This window comes from Haliotis rubra, unplaced genomic scaffold (genome assembly GCF_003918875.1).
Source record: "Haliotis rubra isolate DU_JTF1 unplaced genomic scaffold, ASM391887v1 Scf180, whole genome shotgun sequence".
Lineage (NCBI taxonomy): Eukaryota > Metazoa > Mollusca > Gastropoda > Lepetellida > Haliotidae > Haliotis > Haliotis rubra.
Genome location: NW_025765781.1, coordinates 1,533,230 through 1,555,939, shown reverse-complemented (window position 1 = coordinate 1,555,939; position 22,710 = coordinate 1,533,230). Strand labels below are relative to the sequence as shown.

Below are 22,710 nucleotides of genomic sequence, written 5' to 3'. Positions count from 1 at the left end.
GGCAATGTATTCTAGAGATGGGTTTCACATATTAAAGTAATATGGGGATCGAACCCGTGTCTTCTGTGTGACGAGTCAGCACTTCAGCCGTTACGATTCCCAACCGTCCTATTGAAGTAAATGCGGTATGACTATTCCACCTAAAAAAACATGGATATAGTGTACAAAACTTGCGATAGTCCAGACTTATACAAACAGCCACACGCTCATGTTTATGAACGTCACTATATAAGTGCAAACATATTCTTGATCGCAGCTTGACACCTACTTTCACCTCACCTATTCAGACATACCGCAGAGTATTGAAGGAAAGTACGACATAAGGATTTTACATGCGCTCGTAAAGGTTTGTCCCAGACAACAAGACGTTGTGTAGGCCAGTGGTTAAAGGGTTTGCTCCTCTCACCAAAACCGGGATTGATTCCTTATAAGGGTGAGTGAAGCCCATACCTGAGGTCCTAAGCCGTGGTATTACTAGAATAGAGCTCAGAGCAGTCTAAAACCACACTCATGGTCTCAAACGTATTGGCAGTCCTAAGGCTAAATCAGTAGCCTCGAGGCAACATTCACAGCAAAGACAAATGTGAGTGAGTGAGTTTAGTCTTACGCCGCAGTTAGCAATATTCCGGCTATATGGCGGCGGTCTGTAGGTAATCGAGTCTGGATCAGACAATCCAGTGATCAACAGCATGCGTATTGATCTACGCAATGGGGAACCGATGACATGTGTCAACCAAGTCAGCGAGCCTGACCACCCGATCCCGTTAGTCGCCTCTTACGGCAAGCAGGTTACTGAAGATCAGTTCTAACACGATCTTCACAGATAACAAAGCGGTGTGAAGGAGAAAAGTAAGAAGAAGAATGCGACGTTAAACCCAGTTTTATCACTATCTCAACTGCGCGATACCTAAAAGAATAGTATGTGTTGTGTAAATGTGTTGTACGCTACTGACCCTTTGAGAACATTTATTGGCTTGAAGACAGATTGAAGTATCAAAACGTATCCGAATAAGACTTACGTAATATCGTATGAGGCAAATCCCCCAACTCTGATAGAACAAATGTGGTGCGTGCGAGTTTCATGACCAAACGATATTGAGACGTGACTTATTTTTTCGTCCTATCATGTCCCTCTCCATCACCAGATGTGAATCCGATCGAACGCGTGAGTGAATTAAAATTCAACGTCTCATCGGCATTATTCTAGCCATGCAGCGACGAAAACAAGTTTACACATGTTTACTGAACGCTTATGGAAGGGACTGGGTCGATTGCGTCATCCTGAACGGCAATAACTGCAAGAGCTTGTAGATGCACTTCATGTAGGATGGGGAGACCATCAGTGATCACACTTCGTGAATGAGCAGAAGCGGCAGACAGCAGTTAACACTAACAGTAAACACAGAACCATTAAGTTCTCCTGATCTGAACCTGTTTGTTAAACAACTGTTATTTTTTTTTATTTTGCCATATTGTATACGTGTTCCACTAAGGTACAGGTTATAATAAATCACCATTGCTCAAATATTCAGTTTTATTCAGTTAAGTGTATACTGATTGTCTTCCCACTCCCAATATGTTAATAGATTTTTCTTCTTTGAGGGATGTATCGACATGTTTTTTTAAGAGCTGAAAAATTTAACTTAATTAACACAACGACAAACAACGGCCGATAACTCTTGACAAGGTTATCATAAATAAATGTTCAGAAATATCTTCAATTTCGAATTATACATTTTCTCAGGGCGAAGTCCTAGAGATTGCCTTGGGTTTGTAGTAGGCTGTGATGGGGTGGTCTCGATGTGACCCACAATGTTGCCAGAAGTAGTCAGCCCTGGCCAAGCACTCGCTGGAGTCATGATCTGGAATAAGAAATGTTTCCCAAATCACGTTGTTTAGTATTTATCAAAGTTGATAAAACGAAACAAGGTTTAAAGAATAGCGATTCAGATGTATGTGTCACATCAAAAACACTTCATAAGTTTGTTTAAAGGATGTAGTCTTCAAGTCATGGCCGGCGTCCATTAAATAATTGAAATAGATTCAGATAAACACGTGACTGACATTCACAGCATTGTCTCGAACCTAATGTTGACTCGCAGCCACCACTTCACTGATTTTGATCACCAGATCATGGTAAGGTGAAATGGGGTTTACGTCGTACTTAAGAATATTTCGCGCATATGATGACGTGCATGTGTATTTGTGGCTGCTTGTACTAGCCCAGACAAACTGGTGTTATAGTGCTAGCTCACTGAGATACCATGCCGCAGTTAAGCATGAATACTCCACTCAGACACATTATACTGACGCTGAGCCGACCAGTCCTTGTTGAAACCCATTAATGCCGAGCGCCAGGCAGATCAAGAGCTCACCAGATCAAGATATATGCTTAATTCGACAAATACGAATTGCTGCACATAGTAAGATGAAAATGTGCACATATATTCATCTTCTCATAATAAATATTCAGGGGCAATGGTGTACCTGAGGCCGTAGAATGGGGTCACCTTTACGTGTTGTGTCGAATCCGGGTCTTCACGGTTGCATTTAAGTAGTAAAAATGACCTGATGGAACAATAAATTCTCACTGCCTGACTGACTCACTCACTGACTGACTGCCTGACTGACTGACCGACTGACTCACTCTTTTACTTGTGTCAAGGTTGGTGACTCACTCACTCACCTGTTTCAAGATTGGTGACTCACCTGTGTCAAGGTTGATCACTCACTCATTCTTTTACCCGTGTCAAGGTTGGTGACTCACTCACAGTTTTACCTGTGTCAAGGTTGGTGACTCACTCACTCACCTGTGTCAAGGTAGGTGACTCACTCACTCACCTGTGTCAAGGTTGGTGGCTCCCCATGCGTCGTAGAAGAAGCCGGTCAGTTTGTTGTCTGAAGGACAGGTCGAGATCTTGATCCAGCATCCGCCTCCTACATGTCTCGTAGCACCTTCGAATAAAATGTCCGAACAGTAAACAGAAGCCTCTTAAAGGTCATTACATGATGATACGACCCGTGAAGATCCGGTATAGAATTGGTCTTCAGTAACCCATGCTTGTGATTAGAGGCGACTAACGGGATCGTATTGTCAGGCTCTTTGCGATAGCAATAGGCTATTTCGACTTACTACTGCAATACAATAAATAAAATACAATTGAATGAATTGTCTCAATTGCAGTGATTTCCCAAATGAATGTATAGATTATATGAAACAGAAATAGTTGAAGTAGTTTCATTCTCTTTTACTAACTGATAAGAAACTTGAAATCCAGATCAAGTAAACATTTAAAACGTAAACATATTGTTATTCACAATTTCATACTCAATGCATCGATAACTTGCGGTTTCTACGATCGATTAATTGATATCGGAGACTCAACAATTGCAATCCATCGATGGTTCGATGCATCGTTACAACACTAATATGTATGACCGTAGCTGTCATACCATAGCATAGCAAAATTGTCCTGTCGTTAAATGTTTCTGTTTATAGTTTACAGTTTGTCCGTAGTGGTTCCCTTGACCATTAGATCGAGTCATGAATAGAGGACAGCGAACTACACTGTACTGAGTTGTGTCCCTTAGGCTTGTCTTGCTCCTGTGATCAGTTCGAATTACAGGTTCATCTTGACTATGGTCCTTCAGTTGTCAACACAGTTACAATACTTCAAAGGGTTATCTATATATCTATGATCTTCGCTGTGTCTGGTGTCCCTCCTAAAACAACATTACCCCGTCATTATCTGTAATTCTACAAGCGTTTCCACACACAACTCAGTCGCTCATTCACGGCCTGTTCCAAAAGACTTACCTGTTGGGCCATAGATGCTTGTGTAGGGGTGGGCAGGGTCAGCCCCACACCACGTCCACTGGACATTAGCTCTGCCCAAACACTTCTCCTCGTCTGTGAGTCCTCCGTGAGCCTCCCCGTAGCCATCAACCTCCAGCCTCCCAGGGTGGGCGCCGCCATGTTTGACACACCCGTAGTCGGCGAAGTAGCAGTGTTTTCCAGCAATTGTCATGGCGCCTGGAATAAAATAATCATTTAAACCTCAATAGAGACCTACTTCAACGTTTTCACCAACAAATACCAAAACAAGGTCATTAAAATTGTCCAATCCAACAATAACCATTTTGATGCACCAGATGCTGTTGTACAAAGCGATCTTAGCGCTAAGGAAATCATAACTCTCATACCTTAACAGACCTACGACAGTCGCAGCGCGAAGATCGCTTTGTACAACAGCACCTTAGTGTCTCATTTCGTCACCAATAACACGCTTACCCCAGACACACTACAGAACACAAAATATGAACTGATGGATAATTTCAATGATCTTGTTTAGTAATTGTTTGTGGAAACACAGACTTACGACGACAGTCGTAGCACTAAGGGTGTTTTGTACAGCAGGACGCAGAGATGTAAATGTTAATAGCGTGAGTATGCATTGAGATGCTCTTATTGGTTGCCTGAATTTTGGTAGTGATCAAACCTGTTGGACCGAAGACTGCAGTCACAGTTTCCTTGTCAGGTGAGCCACAGTACCTCCACTCATTTGCTGCCCTCTTCAGACAGTTCTCCTCCTTTACCCCAGTCTGCTCATGCTGCTCCCCCCACACGTCCCGCTGTGTGCCGCTGACGGGGTGGAGGGGGCAGCCGGTGATGATCAGCCAGCAACCTGAAAAGATTCAACCCCCTTATTGGACCCTGGTCCAGACTCGATTATTTACAGGCCGCCTTCTTATAGCTGGAATATAGCCGAGTGCGGCGTGAAACAACAAACAATCCAACAACTAAACATGACACACGTTAGAGTATTTCGGGGGGGGGTTGCCTGTGGATTAGTCATCTTAGGACAACCTGCCACTTGATCAGAGGCAGAAGATACACCAGATAAACTAAGCAGACACGTGTTGCTGTGTTAAGTAACACTCGGCATTTTAACTAGTTGACGGCGGTCTGTAATTCGACAATCCAGTGATTGACACTATGAGCATCGATCTGACATGAACCACGTCAGCAAGCCTAACCACCCGATCCCGTTGTCGCATCTAACGACAATTATTACTTGCTGAGGATCAGTTGTGGCAGTGTTAGCAGGTGTGTGCCCTACAATTGCCACACAAAGAGTTGTAGTTAAATGATGTGACGAAGAAGCATCAATTTGGACGTAGAGACTTTAAGCAAGAAATGTTTCCAATAATCACCTTGTTTCTGGATATTTGGGTAGAGTGTATTTGGCCCGGAGCCGTCTGAGATGTATGGCGTCTGTGGTGTCTTCGTTGCTGGGGCGACGGTTCCGGCACATGCAGCAGGTTGGAGCTGGGGACTTGTGAGTCTGTCTGGCTGTAAAGAGTGCGTGAATAAATGCTGTTTGATATTATACCCGACATATCACCTTGACCCATAAGTAATATTTGGATCAGATAAACCAGATACACTAAAAGTGTGTAACGATTTCTACACCCTCTGTGCACGATTACAATCAACGACACGGATCTGAAACCGGATCCAATTCAAACGGGCTGTTCCACAGTATACGGGCCAGGTAATATAGTGAGTGAATATGGTTTTAAGCAGCTTTTAGCAATATTCCAGCAATATCAGGGCGGGGGACACCAGAAATGGGCTTCACACATTGTACCCATGTGGGGATACCGGGTCTTCGGCGTGGCGAGCGAATGTTTTGAGCACTAGGCGTCCCCACCAACCCAGGGATTATAACACAGCTTTGACCATTTTTGGTGTTTATATTCTGCTTCATTTAAAAATGAATGAATGATGATTTACGCCTCATCACCAGTTTTCATGCTTTTCGCGACTGACGTGTCATGCAAGTCAAAACATTGATTACACAACCGTCTCGTTTCCTGCAGACTGGGTTCCGTCCTATTGCGCAACTCAGAACAATAACCAGTCCAGAATTTTGAGACCAACTCTTTCAACTGGATACATAAATATTAATCAGTATCATTTAATACATCTAATCATTTTCATTTTAATCATTTTACGACCTCATCAAACAGGGACAGTCTGTGACGTCTTCGGTAACATCATGCTGCCTAAACTTCGGCATTAAATATAGAAATACGATTTTTCTAAAGCTGGAAATTTAAATATATTTGTAAATATCATTTTCTTACGAAACAAGGAATTGGAATTTCGTGTAACCATAATTGATTGTAGTGTCTCTTTTCACTTTCACACAAGAAAATTCGGATCGGCTGAAAAGTAGGTCATTGTCTGAATGGGTTCATGAGACTCATGTGTCGGTTTGGTAATTAGAAGAGGAGGTATAAGCACTTAATCACTTTAAAAACTCTCCGACATAGGCCAATATTCACAACAGAGTAAAAATGTTACATGGCAATAATCAATCAATGTCCACTGACCAATTTGGAAGTATACTCTCCCAAAAAGAAACGCATATAGGAATTTCAACTGTATTTTTATGTTTATTTTGAAACATCTTGTTTCAATGAAATATAGCGAAATTGCACACGGGAATGCAGGCGTATCCGTCTTTGGCACCAACTCGAGGAAAGTCAGTTTGAGTGTCACATGGAGACGTGTGGGGGCGCTGAAGTCAATACCTCGTGTGACCACCATGGGCATCCGGAACTGCACGGCATCGCCTCGGCATCGAACGAATAAGTCTCAGAATCTCGTGTTGCCCAATCGCAGCTCACTCTGCCTGTAGTGCCTGTGCGAGTTGCTTAGGTGTCTGGGGCTGAGGGTTACGGCGTCGCACCCGTCTGTCCAGGGCAACCCACAGATGTTCGATCGGGTTTAAGTCCGGTGATCTTGAGGGCGAGGGGAGCACATTGATGTTGTGGTTCTGGAGGAAGTCTCTAGTGTGACGTGCTGTGTGGGGCCTGGCATTGTCCTGTTGAAACAACTCCCTCTGGCGATCAATGATTGGAAGGAGGTGTGGGCGTAGGATTTCGTCACAGTACCGCTAAGCTGTCAGGTTGCCCTGGATCATCACAAATCACTTCTCCTACGGCAGGTGTTCGCTCCCCACATCATAACACTGTCCCGGCCGAATTTGTCAACCTGGGGAACGCAAGCGTCGGCGAAACGTTCACGTCGACGTCTGTACACCCGCATTCTTCCATCGCGTCGTTCCAATAGAAATCGTGATTCATCACTGAACCAGATTCTACGCCAATTCGGTAGGTTCCAGGCCTGAACGTTGGTGCACCATTGAACTCGATGTCGACAATGTTGTTGTCGAAGCACAGGGCAAAAATAAGGTCTTCTGGCACGTAAACCAGCCTCTCAACCTGTTCCTGACGGTCTGTGCAGAAAGCCTCCTCAATCCGGGTATTTGTCGAGCGGTACTGGTCGCCGTAGCTGTTCGATGACGCAGGTGATGTACCCGGATGTAGCGATCCTGCGCCGCAGTTGTCGCTCGATGTCGCCCACTACGAGGGACATCTGCTACCGCATTCTGCCGGCGATATGTCTCCCAGAGCCGTGAAATGGTGCTTTGGTGACCAGTCATGCGTCGGGCAACTGCACGTTGAGACTGGCCAGCTTCAAGCAAACCAATGGCGATATGATGGTTGGCTTCACTTTGACGTGGCATTTTGCGTTCGTCAACAATATTCCAAATCCAGTGAATAATCGACAGACAGCGACCAACGTTTTATACCCATCATTGAGACTATCTGATCCCCAACTTTCACGAGCATTGCATGTTGAATTGTGTATTTTGTGACCCTACACGCCGAAATTGAAAATCATGCTGTTAAATACGGGTATTTAACGGATGGTGCGTTTTGTTGTGATGTTTCAAAACATAAACACCATAGGATTCATGAACAGAGCAAAACCTTTTGTAAAATGAATCACGTTTTAATTCATTGCTACATGAAATTGCTATTTTCATGATGCGTTTCTTTTTTGGGAGAGTATAGTTATGACATTATCCGGCTAAACATAGATACTGGTTGACATTTAATATGGCAATCCAGTATTTTGTTGTTCAACGCCGCGCTTAGCAATATTCCAACTATATGACGGCTTTCTGTTAATAATCGAATCTGGACTAGAGAATCCAGTGATCAACAGCATGAACATCGATCTAAGCAGCTGGAATACGATGATATGTGTCAACCAAGTTAGCAAGACTGTCTACATGATTCCCGTTAGTCGCCTCTTACGACAAGCATGGTCTGCTGAAGACCAATTCTAACCCAGATAGTAGAGCAAAACTGACGTTGCTGCATGTGCAGGGGTCCTGTAGGGTAGCGTGGTCCCACGTGGTTTACATCGGGAGGCTGGGGGAAATTGATGGCATTGGCCCACTCTTGCGCCTGACATCTGACCCGGAAGTCGCCGTCATCACGAGACCAGAAGTCCGTTGGTGAAACAGACTGTGAAGTAAAAGAAAATGAGCATTTCCTGTTGAGATTGTTTTCCGCTCTATAAATTATTGTTCAGTTATACCTAAAACAGTAAAACACACGTCACCTAAAGCTTGGAAACTGTTTTGTATTAACTCAAGAAACACTTCAACATTGAATGCAGTGTAACAAAGTGACTCAGGAAGTCTTAACAGTAAAAGTGAGTTTTTGAAATGGCCAATTGGTGTGTTTTCAGCGACTTCGAAGAAAAGTGTAGCACCTTTTTGACACGGACAAAGCCAAAAATTGGGGAGGAGTTGGAAGACTATGACATGTCAGCGAGCCTGACCACCCGATCCCGTTAGTCGCCATACGACAAGCATGGGTTGCTGAAGACCAATTCTATAGGGGTATCATATTGCATTACTTAGTAAACGAACTGAATCTAAATCCAATGTTTTATTTCCCAATACACTACCATTACCTTGTGGTTATTCCTCACGTTGAAGTACTCTGGTTTTTCTATGCCTGTCTGAGAGTAGTATATGCTAGGGACACCACGTACGTTGTAAAATATGTTATTTGATATGTCGTTGCCTGAAACATAAAGGTGAATGCGATGATATGATAAGATTGTCTTTAAGGGTTATAAATATAATCCAAAATAAAATTAGTAATAGTTAATTGTCTTTCAAGGTATGGAACGAAGTGAGAACTTTTTTTTATAATTACACATATTTGCAACATCTGCCTACAAACAAAGGGGTATGAATTGAGAATTATGTAAGTTTTGTTGAAAGATAATTGTTTTTGAATTATTACATTTCGCCTGTAACCAGCAAGAAACACTCTATTTATGTTCTGATATTAAATCAACACTATTGTGTTGACATTTATGATGCCGCTATGTCTGTCCCCGATATATAAATGACACAAAACCATTACCATGATCATTAGAAAAGAAGAAAATAAACACAGAGACTACTGTACGATTCTTACTATATTATGAGCATATGTTTATGAACCAGTCATAGTGGAAAATTGAGCCTATCCTGCTACTCGTCAATTGTTTTCAGTACGTTTTCAGTTTACAAGATCATTTGTTATCCCTTAAGCTGTTAATAAAATTGCCAGAAGGTTATGAACTCATTTCCGGACCTGCTGGTTGAAGAGGGTTCGTTATGTTCGCCAGTTTAGGGTATCTGCTGGTCCACAGGGGGCTGGTGTAAGGCACAGCCTGGAATGTAATATGACCATTGGTTGTTAGAATATGCTTATACAGCGAATCTCACCCGAGTGTCTTTGGATATCAAATATATCACCACGTGAGGCTTGCCGAGGGGTTTTCTCACATTTTTCAACGAGTGGTGATACATTTGATATAAAAAAACACTTGGGCGAGATTCTATTTATCATCCAATACCATACTTAATTTGTCGTTCAAGAGAAACTAAGAACGAAACGTCACCTGTATTAAGATCATTTGAAGACTAGCGTATGAATACATTCAAGAGATCAAGAGTGATGGAAGAGGGAACGAGGGACATCATGGCGTCATATAAAACAAGCACACAAAAAAGTAGTGCTAACATTTGTTGCTTTAAATTCTGTAAAGCATAAGTTTTACCATTTCTTGGTGGCATTTTAAGTAAATTTTATACCGTTAGAACAAATCATGAACAAATATAACTCGATTTCCGGAGGCCATCTTTGTTTACAGCTAAGGAAGATGAAAGTAGTCCGAAATTATTGACCAATCAGCAATTAGATCAAAGCCTACCAAACGATATCTCCTCTGGATACCAGTATTGGAAGATAAAGTTTGTTTAATCCAACACCAGGTGAAAAACAGCTGTTTGTAACATATTACGAAAAAAATGTATTCATCCTTAATCAGGAAGTAAATACGCTATTACATTAGAGTGGATATTTTGCGATTTTGAGCTATCTATTTCCAGCGGTCCAGCCAGACGAAACATTGGATACTTCTTTCATACAAACAATATGGCACACGCCCGTGTCATAGTAACCGCTTTTTATCACCAAAACTGGCTTCCAGTGAAGATATTCCTTGAGTGAAGTCACGCCACATCTCCTAGGACATACTCGCTTTAATCTAATTGCGTCACAACGCTTAACAGTGACGTCACACTTTATCACTCTTTATCACCAATAAGTATGCTCCTGATGATTGTTGATAATTTTTTGACACTCAAGTCTCTGGTTATCAATGTTTACAAACTGAAACAATATGAAGAATAAGACAAAAATAGAATAATGATAATTATTTTTTCATCCTCATCGATATAACGTTTGATTCGCTTAGCAAATCGTTTGCGTGTTTTTATATCAAAAGACTTTAGATGTATGGCATAGACGCTTCTAAGATCAAAGATGAAATAGGTTGTTGGGAGAGTGAAAATTGGCATATTTGCATTCCTATAATTCAATTTTCTTTTATTTATAATATACCTGAAATCTGTTGGTTAACGTTAATTCTAATGTATTTTATTTCATCTGTACACTGAGGCGCGGATGGGGTAGACTAGTGCTTAGAGTGTTCGCTCGACTCAAAGATTCTGAAAATCCGGGTTCGATTCCCGTCATGGGTGGGTATATGTTAAGCCTATTTCTCACTCACTCTAAAAGCTGGATGGGTACCTGTTCCTTAGCATCTATCCTCCAGACTAATAAACCACAAACTAGTTTTAAAGGCCAAAATATGGTGTGTGACAAAACTGAGATTTGTGTTTACCTTGAGATGCTGCATCAGTTCAGCTTCGTTGGAATGGTGCAGTCCCCTGCCGTCAACTTGTATGGAATCGGCAGTGGCGTTGTAGAAGACATTGTAGCGGATGATGTTGTCACGGCCTCCGCCGATGTTGGTGTGAACCTCATTCTATGGAAATAACAGTAAATTGATGTAATATTCTTCCCTATGTATGATTAATTTCAGAGAACAGAAATATCGGAGTGTTCTTCATGCGAATGCCCAATGCTGACCCTTTTCTGGCCAAAATTATTTTGTTCTGCAAAATTCCACTCTGCTTCGATCTATTTTTTGTTACTTGGATTGTTTTCTCATTTCATCAAGTTGCTTTAAAAAAATAAGAAAAAAATAAACATATACACAATACTCAAATGAACGAGAAAATAATCGAAGCAAAGAGGAAATGCTCAAAATTTTAAATTTTTGAAAGAAACTTAAAGTAACGAGGAAATAGTAAAATAAAACCACAATAATAGAAGAAAATTTGAAATTTGGATTAGAAAAATATTTTATGTTACAAAAGTGTCAGCATTAGGTTTTCGTACTATAACTCTGTTACTATGTCACTTGGACTTACATCGTAGAAGACGTTGTGTTCTATGTTGACGCTGGAGTACTCGTCGTCCAGCATGATGCCTCGGACCTGGGCTCCGGGGACGTATCTCAGATTGTGGTGGATGTGGTTGTAGCGGATGACGTTGCCTCGCTGATAACGGAGTGAAGGTTGTCAGTTGTGGAGCAGTTTCAGATTAAACACTTTGGTCAGACATTTAGTCGGATATTGGCACTACCACCACCACAACTGACAATATTTTAATATTTTTGGGTTAGTGTATTCCATGTGCCACGTAATTGTTTTAAAGGCAGTCGTCGAGTTAGTGAGTGAGTGAGTGAGTTAAAATTTAAAGTCACATCGGCAATATTTCAGCCATAACAGGAGTTAGTGAGCTTAGGTTTACGCCGCTTTCAGCAATATTTGAGCAATATCACGGCGGGGACACACGAAATGGCTTTTACACATTGTACCAATTTGGAGAATCGAACCAGGGTGTTCCGCGTGACGAACGAACACCTTAACCACTAGGCTACTCCGCCGTCTCTGATGTTATTGGACCGAATTTGCATATTATCTTCTGAATAAATATACATCCCACACACCATGGTCCAGTCTCTCCCGGCGTGGATGGCCCCGCAGTCACTGGAGTTGACACACACGTGATGTACATGGTTGTATTCCATCACGTGATCATTGCCCTGCAATAGAACTAAAACGTGAACTAAAACTAAATGAGTGAGGTGGGTTTAACGCAAAATTCCAGCAATATCACGGCGGGGGACACCAGAAATGGGCTTCACACATTGTACCCATGTGGGAATCCAACCCGGGTCTTCAGCGAACGCCTTAACCACTAGGCTATCCCGCCCCCAGCTGAAACTGAAAGTCACATTAGCGTTATTGCAGCCATATATCGACGAGTCACGTATTTGATGACTTAAAACACACATCTCAATCGATTGTATTATCACCCGACACAGTAAACTAAGTAATGTAGCATGCGCTTATAACGGTGAGGTGAGGTGAAATTTGGTTTTACGTCGTGCTTGAGAATAGTTCGCTCATATGACGACGTGCATGCGTGTGTATGTGTATGTGCGGCTGCTTGTACTAGCCCAGACTGAAGCTGGTTTTATAGTGCTAGCCCACTGAGATACCATGCCGCAGTGAAGCATGAATACCCCACTCAGACACATTATACTGACTCCGAGCCGACCAGTCCTTGCTGTACCCATTAATGCCGAGCGCCAGGCAGGGACCAAGAAGTACCATATTTTAACGTCTTTTGGTATGACGCGGTCGGGGATCGAACCCGCGACCTTCCCCTCTCCGGGCGGACACTCTAACAACTACACCACGGAGGCGGTCGCGGTTATAACGAACAAGGATTTTTAAGGGATCCGGCAACATGCTGTGTATTTAGTCGAAAAACGTGTAACGTACTATGGTTATAACGAATAAAATAGTGGACCCTTCCAGTCCATTATAACCGTAGTCTAGAGTGTAATTGTTAATTCTGGTCGTCATGTTAAGGGCAGAAGGCCATCCATAACGAAAGATTATGGAAGGAACTAATTCTGAATCCATGCCTTCATAAAAATCGTGGAACCCATTTGTGGTATCCCCCGCCGTGCTACACCATACTGCTAAAACGGCGTAGAACCACACTCACTCCTCACTCACCCACTCATTCACAAGGACACGTTAATTGATATTTTAAGGTATTACTAGACTGATTATGTTCCTCATTCTGTAATATTTCTATTTTTGCATTACCATCTAAAATCGAATAAATCGATTGCATTGAAATATACGTGAACCAATATTGGTGTTACCGCCCATCTGATTCCCGTGTACTGGCCGTCGTGGATGTGGTTGTAGCGCATGGATATCCCAACTCCTCCGGGGCTGATGGCGTTGTAGCCGACGCCCCCGACACGTGCATACTGCCAGATATGGTTGTCCTGTATCAGATTGCCAGATGGAGATAGTGTCTTTCGATCACCACCTATTCCAAATAATATCATACATCGTGCATCAGTTTATGTGAATAACGGTTATATCATGGCGTGGGATGAAATGTGGTACAACGTCGCGTTCAGGATTTCTGCATTTAATTATGTATATAGATTATTTATTTGTTGGTTGTCTAATACTGCACTTAACACTTTCCCCGTTACATGACGACCGGCAATAAATAGTCGAGTCTGGACAACAAAGTGATTGATATAATGAGCATCATTCTTCAAACTGATACGACGACATGCACCAACCAAGTCAGCTACCCTCACAACCCGATCTCGTTATCCGTCTCTTGCGACAGGCATGGGTTGTCGAAGACCATTTCTAACTGGGATATATAGTGATAGCCACTAGTGAGATATCATAACCCAGTTTCATATACATGCCAAACAGTATACTGACTCGCTGTTAGTCAGTTTGTATTATGTATTTTATGCCGAGCGACAGGCATGGAAACAACAAGTACCACGTATTTTGGTGTAACGACGCCAGAGCCCGAACTACCAACTTTCTGCGCAACACTACGACGCCCCATCATCATACAAGGGAGGCGGTCAGGTTATTGAAATGGTTGGTTCTGGATTCTTAAGTTCTTTAGAATGTTATTTTAATAAAATAATAATAGTTATTTGACATTCCTTTTTGTAGTATTCCTATATTTTTGCTTAAATGGTGTACATCGAAATACAAAAAGTGGCATCAAGGACCGACAGGCCTCTTATATCAGTATCACTTACCTGTGATTGAAATTCCTCCACAGGTGTGATGTATCTCACACGAAGACACGGTCACGTACCGACAGTCTCCAGAACAATGGATTCCATAGCCACCTGAAAGAAGTATTGTCTTAGATCTACAGGTGTCTCATCACAAAATAACAAAGACGATATTTCAGTCTGCTGATTTATTTCCAGACTGCTATGGAATGGCTCACTTAGCGGTATCTTGGAACGTTTTAAGGTCTCAACAATGTATATGGAATTCCTGGCAGTGTGCAAAACAGTGGCAATTTTATCTAGACGGCGCTCGTGCTCTGGCACTTATCACATCAAGTATACTGAAAGGAGAAAGAAACGTCGTAATATTGGAGATGACATTTAAGAATCGAATGTCAGTTTGTGTGTTTGCATTGAAAAATGAACGACGTCAAAGCGGTGTTCAAACAGTGTGTTTTAATACCTGTAAAATGTTGTAATGCCATTCTATTCAAGAACGTATTGCAGCGATGTTTGTATACCAGGCGATTTTTTTACACATGTATCCCAACCCTTGAAGAAATAGTTCTCAAAGTATTCGATCTTTAAAATATAACAACAAATTCGTCATGAGGTTTGAAACTGCTTTAATAAGTATAACATCAATAACATTACCAAACAGAAACAAATAGCAATAGCAATAACAATATCATTTTACCAAACCTTTTCACTATGACGGATTCGTTTGACCGCGTAATAATACACTGACCGGCTTCGAAGTTGTGCGGCGTAGCGAATAGATCTTCTTGTATTCTATTTATTTGTGATTGTTTATTGTGAAATTTATTGAGTAGTTGTTAAATAGACCTCGGGGCAGAAAACCGCCAGATGAACCCGCAAACTGCGAGACATTAAACTCCTGTGAAAAGGAACAATGTTGGGCAATCCGTTTGGTAGTGACATTGCCAAACTTGGGATGAATTGAAACAGATTCGTTCGCGAAAATGGCATCACCAATTGCAGCAAGATTATTGGGGGTCCTTGAAACCTAAGCGAAAAACGTTCACACACGTATGAACGATGTTTACACAAGTATGAACGATTAGAAGGGTTCAAGAGTAATGAACCTTGAAATTTACATCACATGACCGCTCTCTCAACCAACCAACGTTCGGGAATCTGTGTAAACTTGAAAGTAAGAAATTATTAGGTATCAATGGAGTATTTGTACCTCAAACAATAGTTTATTGGGCCAATCAGGCTATCCGACCATGATTCATGGTTTCTTCAAACTACTTCCGGTGTACATTTAAAGAAAAATAGGTTCCAATACTTCACTGATACTTGAATGTCATTCCCACATATTACGTCGTTTCTTTTGCCTTTCAGTATATATATAAACTTCTGGTAAAAAAAGTACGCATCTATGTTTGATTATGGCTAAAATGAAACAAACAAGAAATTATCGAAGATGATGTTCGTAGTACGGGTGTCACAGTTGCTTTAGGACCTTCAGTTTACAGTCTTTTGGTGACTGTTTTAATACATTTTAATAGCATATGCTATATTTGGTGTTTCTCAGTAAAGTATAGATTCAAGTACTTTTTAGGCTTAGTCCCTTACGGGAATCGATCCCAGTCAGTCAGAGTCAGTCACCGAATCACCAGACACAAAGTCAGCGATTGAACCCACTCAACCACCGTGGCTACCAGTGGAACCTAAATAAGTAATACAATCTGTACTTCACTGAGAAAGTATAATCCGAAATACGACATATGTTAACGTATGTTATTTTTGAGTCAAATTAAATTTTCAAAGGTTTACTTTCTTTGGCCCGTGAGTATTTCCTTAAGCTGTAAATATAAAGTAGACATACCTGTATTCTTTATCTCCATTTTCATGAAGTCAATATTGTGACCATGGTTCAGATCAAATCCATACCGCCGACAAGCCTCCAAAGAGAAACCTTCGAAGTGGAGATTGTTTACCTCAAAATCTGTTCTGTAACACACACCATACCATAAACATTATCATTAACATACACGTTCCTCAGAACTACAACCGACCAACGTTCGGGAATCTGTGTTAACTTGAAAGTACGAAATTATTTAAGTATCAATGGAGTATTTGAACCCCAAACAATAGTTATTGGGTAAATCAGGCTACAGAACTACACTCCAAAGAACTGTGGAAGTCGCGGTGGCTGAGCGGATTAGGCGGCTGTGTTACGACGTAAATTGTAATAAAAACGCAAATTGTAATACTTGCAGCAAATTGTAATAAACTTGACGTAAATTGTAATAAAAACGTAAATTGTAATAAAAATTGACGTAAATTGTAATACGCAAATTGTAATAAAAATTGACGTAAATTGTAATAATTTTCGTTGCGGTAAAATGTAATAAATATTTACGTAAATTTGTAATAACAGTTTTAATCACTCGTAAATACGCGGGTGTTTGTTTTTCGTTGCATGTCATACATCAAATAAGCTTGTTAGGGCGATAACTCAAGAAAGAAATGATGGATTTTTGTTTAAATTTGGTACCAAGGTATATTGGCGAGATTCACCAACACAAGTGAAATGGAGTGACCTTGAGATAATTTTCAAGGTCACAGCAAAAATCTGAGGGTTTTGCCAATATAAGGATTGTTAGTGCGATAACCCAAGAATGAATTGACAAATCTTAGTTAAATGACGAAAATTATATTCGTCCTGATATATAATCGATATAAACTGTCCTCTGTATCATGTCTTTTCGCAAATATCTTTTTGAGGTTTTGATATGTATACATATAAAGTGGGGTGGGGTAGGGGTGGGTTTCTAACGGGTATATCTAACACACTTGCATGCATGTAGAGTCGGAGAGGTGGGTGGGTGTTCGGGTATAACTACGAGGGACGTTCAAATAGTAGTCAGCCTTACCTAGAATATGATACAAATGCGCTGTTTTTATGTTTTATTTTTCTATATATAATCTGTCAGCCTCAAGCAAATTGGTTTTGCTATGTTGCAGCCTCACGATCCCCATTTTGTGAGACTTTGTATCTTGGCTTGGTACTCCCCAAAAAGGTAAAATCTGCAATAAAATGCATCACAAACTTCAGGAAACAAAATATGCTATGTTTGAGATTGGTAGAAGTCGGCTAGAATCAAACATAGATATTAAACTTCACAAAACGCAATTTCAAAACTACAATCGCTTGTTCAAATGACTCCCCATTCTGTTTACTGAAAGAACTCGAGAAAGAAATGATGGATTTTGTTCACATTTGGTACCAAGGTTTATTGACTGGAGATTGAGATTTACCGACACCACTTGAATTTAGTGACCTTGAGGTCATTTTAAAGGTCACAGCGAAGGTGTAACAGTTTTGCACATGCCAAGCTTGGTAGCCGCGAACTCAGGAAAGTATTAATAGATTTTGATCCAGTTTTATATCAAGGTGTATTGGCGGGATTCCCCCAACACCAATTGATTGGGAAACTTGTGCTCATTTTAAGTTCACAGTGAAAAGTGTTTTGCACATGTCTAACTTTTAGTGCGAAAATACAAGACAGAATTAATATGTTTTGCTTAAAGGTAGTACCAAGATGCGTTGGGAGTATCGTCTAACGCCAGTCCAATTCAGTGACCTTCGGATTATTTTCAAGGTCACAGCGAGTATTCTTGCGATATCTCCAAACCTAATGGGTGGAATTTGTTCGCAATTTGTATCAAGGCATCAGATGACAGTTTCGGTAACGTTTACATAATTTTCAGGGTCAGACAGAGGATAATTGCGACATTCAGATATCGACATGTGGCGGGGGTAATAGCTATGTTTGTGACAAACGCTTTGTCATTACTAATTTTCAAATTTTTGTTAGCATATGGTTTCTATAATTTCATGTTAATTCTACCAGCTGTGAAATTATTCGTGACACGTCTTAAAAAAGCCAGAGATTATTTGTGTATGTTTAAAGTTAATTGTTTTTCATTATGGAGTTATTTTCGATGTTGACGCAAGGACATATTTTACGAGCAATAGCTTTCAATAATTTAATGTTATTTCTATTACATTTTGAAGTTCTTCATAGCTTATCCCAAAATAACAGGATATTGTTTGTTTACGCTTTGAAATGTACGTTTCTTTTTCCTCATTTTCGAATTATTTTCAATGTTGACGCAATGACATATTTGAAGTTAATTTAATGTTTTAATCATATGTGATTTATTATGATTTATGTTTCGATCATACATTCATATATTGCGTTGTCATAGTTTAACCTGGTTCGTATTATTTTCTTCATCATATTACTACATATTATTGTATTTTTATGAGAGGGAATTTTAAGTTACATTTGCTAAGGATATCATAAATCGCTGGCGCCTGGTTATTCCTTGTCACATAGCAGTCAATCTGTCTACTCATTTGTTGTATTTGATTGATGCATATAAAATAAAATGTAGAAATGATATTGAATTGCATCATTTGCTTCAAGGAATCGATCAGATGTGCTCGTTATCAAAGTAAAGTCAAAACTTCTTTCTGTAAGGTATACAGTGGAAGTTGACACCTTAATTGTTATGGGTAGACCAAAGAAATCATTTATTTAGTTTCACCGCTCAAAATACAACAAAGAATTCAACGGGTGGCATTAACCTCAAAGAATGATCATAACAATGCTTATAACATACGAGGGCAAACATATCGGGGATAATTTGTTTTCATGCGATATGCACCGGGTGAAATATCACTTTGTCATGGTGACATGACATCATGAACAATGTTATGACGTCACGTTGCTTCTAAGAAGCCGCCTTCTAAATACAACGATGACGGGGAGCCTGCCTTTGTTGGAAATTAGATTATCGCGTAATTTCCGCAATTAAAGACTTCGGTAATAAATAGAAAATTATATTCGTGACCATAATATGCTAGGTTAACGACCTAAATATCGGCATATTCCTTCTCTGGTTCCGAAAATACCAAGATTTAGGCAGTTGTGTTGTAAACTGATATTTATCTTCTATAAAGTCGGCTATATTCAAACCATGAGAAATGTCGTCAAATAATGTCTGATGACAGTTACCAACGTCCCAATAGTGTCCATATATTTTAGAAATCTATAACAATAAAGCACAACCTCACTACTTTTTTGATAAATGACAAAGGATTAATCAACCATATTAAAAGGTTTTCAGGCTTGAAGGACGAAGCTCATTAAAATCTATTGCCAGCTCCCTTTTAGAGACTGATAAAAGGTTCGAAAATGTGGGTCATAAATGCATGAAAGTTTTTATTGTTGTTCATACCCGTTAAGCCTCCCGCCTCTACATGTATTTGAGATATAACCGTTAGAACCACCACCACCCCCTCTATGTCTTAAAGTATGCTAGATATAACCGTTAGAACACACCACACCACTTTTCTGCCCATTGATTCAATTGGGCTAAATCATAGTTGAGAGTTGCTTCTTTGGATTTTACATATTTTCCCGCAACACCGATTGATGTGTCATCGGCCAACATTATTGTGATATTTTGTAAATTTCCAGGTAAATCATTGATATATACAAGGAACACAAATTAACCAAGGGCAGATCCTTGAGGAACCCCTGCAGTAACATTTAGTTTTTCATAAAGTTCCATTAACAGAGACACACTGTCGTCTAGTTAGTTAACCAACTAAGTACGTTTCCACGAACACCATCATTTTCTAATTTGTGCAATAAACCTTTATGCCCTGCCCTGTAAAAAGCTTTTGAAATATCACAAAACAGCATACAGTAAAGGTGGTGATTATCTAGGACTGAGCATATATTATGATAAATGTCTATGTTGAGATGTAGTAGAATGACTAGCAGTAAAACCTGACTGGAATTTACTTAAAATGTTATGTTCATGGAAATGGTCGTGCACATGCTTTACCATTATTCTTTCAAGGATTTTCCAAAGGATAGGTATTAAACTAATAGGTCTGTAATTAGTTGGGAGGGATGCATTTCCTTCTTTCAAAATAGGAGTAACATTACCCGTTTTCCACAATGTAGGAAATACAGTCACTCAGTGATATATTATACAACAAACAAAGAGGTTCAGCTATAGATGTACAAATTCGTTTTACCCCTCTCATGTTAATGCCATCAGGTCCACTAGATTTGTTTGCTGGTAAGGTAAGGCGTTATTACAGCAAAGGCTGAGCGGAAGGAGAAATAACATGATTTCGGCACTGTGAGACTATTAAGAAAGGTCACATGCAGCGCAATAATATTCCAATTATGTACTGCCAAAAACTATTTTACCGTAGTGAGCTGAATAGACTTAAGAATTACGAGTTGGTACGTGTGGCATATTTGGCTATGCTCTAAGAGAGACATCCTCGATAATCTCCAGGGTATACGTTACGATCACTCTCCACTATACCCTGGATGCATACACGGCTTAGGGCGATGATTTTATTACCTCCCTTGGCTGGCTCCGCATTCTCACAGTAGCCAATCAGCTAAGCCGCCGTTACAACCGAGCTTGCCAGTGTCAACAAGGAAAGCGGTCGCAGTCGCGAAGGTTTTTTCGCAGTGCCACTCAGATTTTTGGGGAAATAATAAAGACAAATTGACAGATCTGAAACTTTAAAAAATATATGACAGAACTCCTTCTACTTCTTTCAGAGTACCTCTGCATCAATTGTGTTGCCAAGTTTTAACTGTTAGATAATTTAAGAAGCGAAAGTGAGTTGTGATTGGTACGCTCAACTTCCCAGCGTAGGCACCTGATTGGATAAAAAGCCAGCCAATTGAGGTAATAAAATCATCGCCCTAAGCCGTGGATGCATCCAGGGTATAGTGGAGAGTGATCGTAACGTATACCCTGGAGATTATCGAGGATGTAAGAGAGATAAAGTGCTATTCTATTGGGACAGCTAGGGACACTTGAGAGGACAAAGAGGCACCTCATCGCCCTTTGTTCATAACTGAACCTTTTAATCCCTCGAAACAAGCACCTCACAAGATCTGCCAACACCGCAGACAAGACGTAACTGATACTGGTAGCAAGAGCGAGTGCAGCTTAATAAGGCGTGTTAGCTTGCGTAATACTGCTTTCTTTGTCAGGCTCTTTTGGTGATAAGAATAATGAGTTCACGTGGACGTGCAGCACATTGAATACTCGGATGATATACTCCAGTAGAAAAATCATATAACTATATAACTATATATATACTGAGTCAAAAAAGAAACTTCACATTCTTTCTTCAGGGCACTATAAAAGAACAAGAGATGGTAAGATGGTTAAATTGTTATTATTTCATTGCTGAGATCTGTGTGATGTACTCGATACACTGACAGTGCCATAATCAGTTTCATTAAGCTACACCGCCGTTCAAAAACTTGGGTATACAGAATGTCAAGTCACAAGAATAAAAATGCGAAATTTCTGAGTTCAATATCGTGTATGGCCGCCCCGCGCATTCACCACTGCCAAACACCGTCTCCTCATCGACTGCCTGATGCTTGTGAACACGTGGTTGGGGATTCTGCGCCATTGCTCTTGCAAGGCAGCGCCAAGTTCCTGCAAATTCTGAGGTTGGTTCCTAAGACCACGAAGCCTTCTCCCAAGTGCATCCCAAACGTGCTCTATTGGATTAAGGTCAGGGGACCTCGATGACCAGTCCATGACGTTGATTCCGGCGTTTTGAAGGAAATTTCGTGTCAACATCGCGGTATGCGGCCGAGCATTATCATGCTGGAACTGTAGACCTGGGCCATGAGCCGCCATGAAAGGAACGAGTTCAGGGGTGAGCACCTGGTCGCGGTAAGCAGCAGCTGTGAGGTTTCCACGGATGACCAGAAGTCGGGAACGGTTGTTCCCACAGAAAGCACCCCACACCATGCAACTTCCGCCCCCGAATCTGTCGACTTCCTGTACACAACATTGGGCATACCGTTCACGACGTCGTCTCCAGACTCTATGCCTGCCGTCCGCGAATCTGAGGGTAAACCTGGATTCATCGCTAAAGACGACTCGATTCCAGTCTCTGGGTCCATCGGAGGTGACGTTGGGCCCACAGCAGACGTTGACGTTGATGAAACGGCGTCAATATTGGCCCACGATATGGACGTCGAGAATGGAGATTGGCAGCCCGCAACCGATTTCGAATGGTCTGTGAGGACAGTCGACCTCTAAACATCTCAGCCCTGGTTCGTGTAGCCGGCAGAAATCTGTCACGTAGGTGACGTAGGACGATTTGACGGTCTTCTGCTCGTGACGTCACACGTGGACGACCCGACCTTGGGCGATCAGAAGTGGTGCCAGTTTGTTGTAGA

General features: G+C 41.0%; 1 protein-coding gene across 1 annotated transcript in view; it reads right to left on the bottom strand.

Moving 5' to 3' along the window:
* Positions 1–1,516: 1,516 nt before the first annotated feature.
* Positions 1,517–22,710, bottom strand: part of LOC124273400 — a 41,411-nt gene continuing 20,217 nt past the window's right edge. Inside the window, exons 10-23 of the mRNA XM_046708662.1 lie at positions 16,278–16,402; positions 14,444–14,536; positions 13,520–13,692; positions 12,287–12,382; positions 11,706–11,834; positions 11,114–11,257; positions 9,517–9,595; positions 8,843–8,955; positions 8,232–8,388; positions 5,215–5,353; positions 4,500–4,642; positions 3,818–4,033; positions 2,842–2,955; positions 1,517–1,862 (exon numbers count right to left, since the gene is read on the bottom strand). Coding sequence (XP_046564618.1) covers positions 1,741–1,862; positions 2,842–2,955; positions 3,818–4,033; positions 4,500–4,642; positions 5,215–5,353; positions 8,232–8,388; positions 8,843–8,955; positions 9,517–9,595; positions 11,114–11,257; positions 11,706–11,834; positions 12,287–12,382; positions 13,520–13,692; positions 14,444–14,536; positions 16,278–16,402 — 1,843 coding nt within the window. The 3' untranslated portion in view covers positions 1,517–1,740. The remainder of the gene's footprint in view (positions 1,863–2,841; positions 2,956–3,817; positions 4,034–4,499; positions 4,643–5,214; positions 5,354–8,231; positions 8,389–8,842; positions 8,956–9,516; positions 9,596–11,113; positions 11,258–11,705; positions 11,835–12,286; positions 12,383–13,519; positions 13,693–14,443; positions 14,537–16,277; positions 16,403–22,710) is intronic.